We start from the raw sequence: 7,158 nt of genomic DNA on the forward strand, positions 1-7,158 counted from the left end.
CTTCTGGATAAAATCAGTGTAGACAGGAGAGAGACAAAGCTAGAGGGGCCAAAAGCTTCAGCACCATTTAAGTATATTAATAGTCTTACCTTAGTTCAGTAGAATTTCTTTTTTCTTTACAGTTGCTACATTTTTGACTGTGAAAATAAAAACAGAAAATCATAAAATGTTAAAAAATAAGGCAAGAAAACGTCACTGAACCTATTACACATGAGATGTTATTGTAATTTTCAGTAGAGGAAGACTCTAAGATGCAGATTGCTAGCAGCTGGGAAAGCATTGAGAACTATCAAGGGAGAGGGGGGAGAGAGAGACACACACACACACACAGCTTGCCCTGTTCTTTTCCTCTAAGCATCTCTTTTTCATAGAGACAAAACCCTGCACTAGGTGGACTTCTTATTGATGAGCAAATAAGCACTCCCTGTGGTCCACTTAGGCCTGTATTACTCTTTGCAAAGTATCTCAGACACACCTTTTAGTACATGACACTGACTTTTCATCAGGAAATGGGACATTTGAAGGGCCACGCGTATCTTGTTTTGTTCTCATATGACAGATCTTAGGCTAGATGTCTTAATCATAAGCCCCTCCATGTGCAAAACTACTTGTCTGAACAGAAACACAGACTTCCTGGTTGCTGTAAAGGAAGACTAAGTGGATCAATCGAGTTTACTTTGCCAAAAAAATCTTGAAGATGAAAAAAAGACCACTGGACTATGTAAGGTGAAAGACAACTAATATTAGAAGTAGTTCATAGCTTATTCCTGTGGGAGATGGACATTCATAGAAATCGAGTGAAGGCAGTACCATAATGCTTTTCATTTTCACTGAAGTAAGCATTTGAAGCACACTAGGTAAGCACAAGGGTAATGTTAAGCAATATAATATGCGTAGTCCTGTCAAAGTGATAAAAAAAAATATTAAAAAAACGATCAACACAAACAAATCTGCTACCTAAATGTGGCCTGAAAAAAAAGTGTATCAGAAATGTTCTTCAATTTTGTCAGGTTAAAAAGGGTAAAACCAAGTGCAATTCTGCTTTGGGATTTCTGTAGGTTTTTCTAGGACCATCAACAAATTTCTGTGACAAAAGCTCCCTCTCTAATGCTTATGTCCATGTCAAGAGCAACTTGGCATCTGCTTTTGAAGGACAAATCCTTATTTTTTAATGCTTTGTAATTTTTACAAATAAAATAACAGCAGTGATGTGTAAAATTTATCTCAATAAAGAAATAAAATTAAATACCATTTTGTATAGAGAGGTATCACTGCAGTGAATGAAAAGCAAACGCAGAGATTAGATACATGAAAGAGAACACACAGAAAGACTACCCAGGTGGAAAGCAAGCCACTGGACTAGAAGTATGGAGAGATGTTCAAAACAGGCGTAACATTTTATGCTCATAAAAACAAGATGAAATGCTTCTTCTAGAAAGAGAAAAAAGATTCCCAGCATGTTACCACACCAAAAACACTCTAGCAAGAAGCAGAACTATCAACAGATATGAATGAAAAGATGGCTGTTTCTTGCCTTTAACAGGTCAATTGAATGTGCCAGGCTGAGAGGAATTAAAAAAGAGAAAGAACCCAATTACATTTAATTCTGTGATATTCTGTTCTCAATATTATGAACTGAAACATAGGACATATCTTAATTACTTTTCCTGAAACATGTTAATCACTGCCTTCCTCTCCCTTTCAGAAAGGCTGTGCCATTAAAAGCACACACTAGACACTGTGAATATGAGCAGCTCTTCAACAGTTCAGAAGCAGTTTATGCCTTATTTACTGCTCAGTTTAAAAAACAATAATAAAAAAAATCAAAATGGCTTTCTGAGATGAAAGGCTCAATGAGGACGCGAACTAAAGGGACTTTATGAACAAACCAAACTTCTGATTTCCACAACAAAGTAGCAGGGAAACTGAATTAGTAATAATTATGTTAGCTAAATCATAGCTAGAAAAGTCCATTCTGTGTACTGAAGTAAGAATGTTGTAAAAGTTATAGATTAGCTCATAAATAAGAACAGCTACAATGCAGATGTACAAGTTAATTGAATTAAGGCTGTCTGGCAGTTCCATTTGAGGCATTTTCTTCATTGTGCATTCATCATGCATCAATAAATACTTTTCAGGTTTGTTGCTTGGATATCATAACACTGTATATTGTCAGTTGGCATATGCTTTTTCTCAGATTATTTTATTTGACCATTTGTAAATATGATGGGACCTACTCCATCCACAACTTAGTTTTGTCTGAAGAAAGAGTTTATTTGTTTGCTTTTTGTAACTTACTTGTCAAGATAAGAAAGGATATAGTGAGGAGAATGGGTGCAACTTCCATCCAAATTGAGCCAGTCCAAAGCTCCACAACTCAGAATGGGTGGGATTTCACTGATCTACACAAAATAAGAGGAGATAAAAACATCACAACAACCTAGAAACTTCCAAGTTATCATTAATGCTGCTGTTGCTAATGACTGTGTGTACTGCTGCCTAATACCTCCCATGTGAGTTTATAATCTCACAGCTCTGCTTAGTATTTGATAAATTGCAAAATTGCTAAGTATTTCTTACTGAGTACATCTCTCCTTGTAGCTCTGTTCTAATGCACTGCATGTTCCATTAGTAAATAAATTAAGAACAAAAACAAACGGAAGTTAAGCTCCTTATCTCAGCTACAGAAATGAGAACAAAAGGACAGCTGAGTGGAAAGGACAGAACATCACTGTATGAAAATACATTTTAAATGGATTGTCACTATCAGTTGCTAATATGGTTATGTGCTAAACCAGAAAAATTACATTCTTTAAGTTTGTTTTGTGTGGGGTTTGTTCTTGTTTTTGTTATATATGCCAGTCATTTTAAAAATTGCCTACTTTTTTTTTAAAGCATTATTGAACTAGCTGACCAAATAATAGCTTGCAATAGTTAGTTCCCGTGATTAACATACCAAGTAGACTTTCTGTCTTTGTGATGTATGTAACAATTAAGTACTTTTAGAATCAAGAATACTCAAGCACTTAATCCCACAAGTTTTCCATTTCTTCTAGTATAGCTTGTTTGGGATGGTGAAATGTCAGAGAAAGAAGATAATTTAGAAAATTAGCAAATTTGAAAAAAATATTTAACTGGTCTTTTCAGTGCAGCATTCTGCCTTTCTGTGTCAATTCTACTGTAGTCATGACCAGAAATAGGAAACCCTAAATTATTCAAGGGATCTGCATCATCTTTTGCTAAGCATATCTGAAAGAAGAGCTATGTCCTCCCACGAAAGGTTTAGTCTCATTACAGACCATTAGATGGAGCAAATTAAGCAAGTGAACATGAAGATGAGAAGAAATATTTTCTATATTAGGCTTGCTTTTAAGAGAAAAAATAATTAGGAAAATCAATGCAGAATTAAGAGACAAACACAGTTTTAAAACTTACTGATCTTCTTTGTCTTAAGAGAGCAGCTTCTGCTGGGTGATTGAATCTAAACTTATGAGACTTGCCAAGAACAACAAGGGCCCCTGTGAATGAAAATTAATTAGGAAGCTACAATCCCTAGAATGTCAGCACTATCTTAACTCCAGTACACAGACTAAAGCATATACAAACTACTACAGAACAGTATGTTAAAAAAAACCTGTTGTGACCAATAGCTTGCTGACTGTTAAAGAGCAGAAAGCTATTATAAAATTTGCCACTATGGAACAGCAGAGTTATCATTCTGTAATGACAGCATCCAAGCAAACTAATCTTGGAGAGCTCTGCAAACACAACGTAACAGTAAATTCTTAGTTCATATTGAAGACTAGCATGACTTCATACCAAAAAACATAACAAACCCACTGCTGTAAACTTGTTTTTATACAATCTTTTCAACAATCCAGATCTCTGTAAGTTTCTGGAAAGTGGCCTGATTGTTGGGGTTTTTTTTTACTTATTTTAAACAACCTGAATGTATGGGAGTCTGATCCATTTCATGTGAGCTCATTCACCATAGCCCATGACTCAGTGGCTACTACCCTCCATCTAAACACACTGTGAAAGTTGAAGGTTATTTCAACCATGTTATGTAGTTGCCCAAAAGTCCCTCCAGTGGTCACCTGGCTTCGAGCCAGTCTCCACTCCTTTCCACTGCAGTGCCTCTGACTACAAGCCTTCCCCTTTCAGAGGGATGCAGACTATTGTGGCCAAGAGGGGTCTTAATATTGTCACCTATGTCTTCATTTTCTATTGTGGTCTTAATATTGTCACCTATGTCTTCATTTTACTTTCTGGGGAGTACTTAATTTATCTGTGGCAGTCTGGAAGCTCTAGGCATGGATCAAACCTTGTTGTTCTAGACAGCAGACTGTGACATGTATTTCTCAGACCTGCAAGAGTTCCCTAAATCCTTGTCTGTAAACTCCAGAGTTAAGATGATTACAATGCAGCACTCACTGCCCAAGCAAGCCTCACCTTGTGACAGACGACATGATCCAGTGACTTCACATCCATTCACTGTGCAGTGCGCACCCTGGACGGGTCGCAGTGTCACAATCCCACAGTTGTTGTCTATCATACAGTGATCCCGCTCAATCCATCGTCCCTGCAAAACTACAGCCCACAGATATGTTTTATCTCACCTGTTGGAGGGGTTAAGGTTGCCCTATTTTCCCCCACCACGCACTGTTTAACACTATGACTGCATCCTTCATACCTCAGAGAACTGTGTCATGTGCAGAACAAGGAGATTGAGTCGTCTTCTCTGATTGTTAAGTACCCAGTCACAGAAAAACTTACTTGATTGAAAATAGTGAGATTGCTCTTTTAAAGTATTTCTGGTTCCAGAAAATTATACATTACTTTCTGATTTATGAGCTGATGTGCTAGTTTGTTTTTTTTTATTATGCTAAATTCCCTTACTGCTATTACGGCATTTATTGTTTATGTTTTACTTCTATTATGCTAAATTCCCTTATTGCTATTACGGCATTTATTGTTTATGTTTTACTAACCTACCGGCAGAAAATAATCAAACCGAACCAAACTTAGCAGAATTAACCATAGCTGAGCTTTCATAAAGTTTCTAATTTCAGTTTAAAGTTTCAACAGTCTATCATAATTTGTAGCTCCTGAAATTGACTGTTAAAATTAAGAGCAGAAATGAAATAAAATAGAACATTTTCTGAATCATTAGGATTTTATATCTAAAATACTCTGCCCAAGTAGAGCTGAAAAGCATTTTCAATGTCTCATGATCACTTGTGCCACTAGTTTAGCATACAACATACCAAGATTTGGATGTTGGATTAAGATACTTTTAAACTCCAGCACAACATTTCACAAGTGGGAAGAAAATTCTGAAAATATCTCAATTAGGTCAAGATCATTGACTCTCTGACCTCTTCAGCAAAATCGAAAAATAACTTAAATAAACAATTATTCTCTTCTCCTTACCTTCTATAAAGTAAGCTGACAAACAGAAATATTACCTAGTTTCTACACATGACAAATGTAAACCTCCTGGTTTAACCTGGCCATATAACAAAATAATTTGTAGTATCATTCTCTTACCAATATCTTGATCTTGGTCTGAATCAATTCTTCCAATTTTGGTTGTTCCTTCCTAAAAAAAGAAAAGAATTAGCTTAGAAGTCAGTTACTGGGAGTGAAATATACATAGTAGTTACAAAAGCTTTGGAACAGAATCTTAGCAGATACCTGAAATAAAACACCTATGAAAGACTGTTTTGTTTAGAGCAAACACTATCTACTACTTCCTAATACTTCAGCCTGCTGCCCCCCATAGTGATGCAATTAATTCTTATCCTGCAGCTGGCAGCTTCTCTTATTAGTCCAGTAGATGCAGTAACAATCAGTGGATTATTTTTGAACTTTGTTTGAAACTAATATTTTGAATATGAAGGTTGTGATGCTTTGAAATAAAAGGGTAATCTAATCAATACTATGAGGAAAAAAAAACCCCACAACCAAAAAAGCAATGAATTTATCACCTGTTTAGTGTGTTCCATCACTAGTTCTATGTTTTTCCTTCAGAAAACAAAGCAAAATCCCTTCCCAGCTCTGAAGAGACACTCTATTTAATTATTGTAGACTGATTAGTGAATGTGCTCTAAAATTACTCTGAGTAGCAAATCTTTCAGTCATATTAAAATTAATTACGGTCATTAAAATACTTGATTTTTGTTTTCTGATTACAATAAATTGAAAATGCTTTCTCTTCCAAACATAATAAAGATGAGCAAGAAGCAGTAATCAGAAGCCTGAAGACTAAGAAAAGGGAAGTTATGCATTACTGTAAAATTGTGTACTTTTTGGTAATTACAGGTAAATCACAGTGGGTTCATGCATTGGAGTGAAAGGAAATTATTATCATTCGGTTCCTCAGCTGTTTGAACCAACTATCAGAGCCTTCTGCTACAAGCCCTGCTGAGACTCCCTTGCTGGAGACAGAAAGGGACAACTGGCTACCACCAGCTGCCCACCCCAACCAGCTCTCCGGTGGGACAGCTCCATGTGTAAGCAGATGATGTGCGGTTGCTGCACCAGCCCTCCCTGACCTGCTGCTCCTCCCAGTCGTACAGCATCACACCACCAGTGGTCCCTCTGCATGGTGAGCTCCACGAAGCCCTCGAGCACCAGCAGGGGCTCCGTGTGGGAGCCCTGAGTGCCTGGCAGCAACTGGGCTGCCATGGGAGGCAGGGGAGGGGAACACCAGCAAACTTGTTCCTGCCCTGCCTGCAGTACACGTTACATGAAGGGGAGGAAGAGGCAAGCAGGCAAGGGGACAGCCTGCCATTTTGTTACACAAGCCTTGCTTTTTGACATACAAAAATTAGCATTTTAGCCAGCATAGATGTGGCCAGCTAAACGTGCAGGCCAGACAAAAGGTGGGTGGGGAGAACTAGAGCAGGGTTTTGCTTGGGAAGCCCAGGAGAAGGCAGCTCCCCACTGCAGTGAGGACTGGCACAGCACTGTGCACCATCTGACAATCCATGTAGAGTTGTCTCAGTGGAGAGCTGGTGGTGTAGAAGCATCTGGCAGACAGTTGGCAGCAGACAGTTGTCCCAGGCCCTGCTGGAGAGGCTGAAAGTTGGATGGTGCCCAGTGCCCCTGCTCTGTACTAACTGTCAAGTTACACATCAGCTTAATGTTCAGCAG

At 37.9% G+C, this 7,158-nt stretch overlaps 1 protein-coding gene across 1 annotated transcript in view; it reads right to left on the reverse strand.

Annotated features, from left to right (window-relative positions):
* The window catches only part of STARD9 (StAR-related lipid transfer (START) domain containing 9), an 85,362-nt gene that overhangs the window by 32,342 nt on the left and 45,862 nt on the right, over positions 1-7,158 (reverse strand). Inside the window, exons 17-21 of the mRNA XM_009997763.1 lie at positions 5,551-5,602; positions 4,453-4,590; positions 3,436-3,518; positions 2,299-2,402; positions 90-137 (exon numbers count right to left, since the gene is read on the reverse strand). Coding sequence (XP_009996065.1) covers positions 90-137; positions 2,299-2,402; positions 3,436-3,518; positions 4,453-4,590; positions 5,551-5,602 — 425 coding nt within the window. The remainder of the gene's footprint in view (positions 1-89; positions 138-2,298; positions 2,403-3,435; positions 3,519-4,452; positions 4,591-5,550; positions 5,603-7,158) is intronic.

The sequence above is a fragment of the Chaetura pelagica genome, unplaced genomic scaffold (assembly GCF_000747805.2).
Source record: "Chaetura pelagica isolate M959 unplaced genomic scaffold, ChaPel_1.0 scaffold280, whole genome shotgun sequence".
Classification (NCBI taxonomy): domain Eukaryota; kingdom Metazoa; phylum Chordata; class Aves; order Apodiformes; family Apodidae; genus Chaetura; species Chaetura pelagica.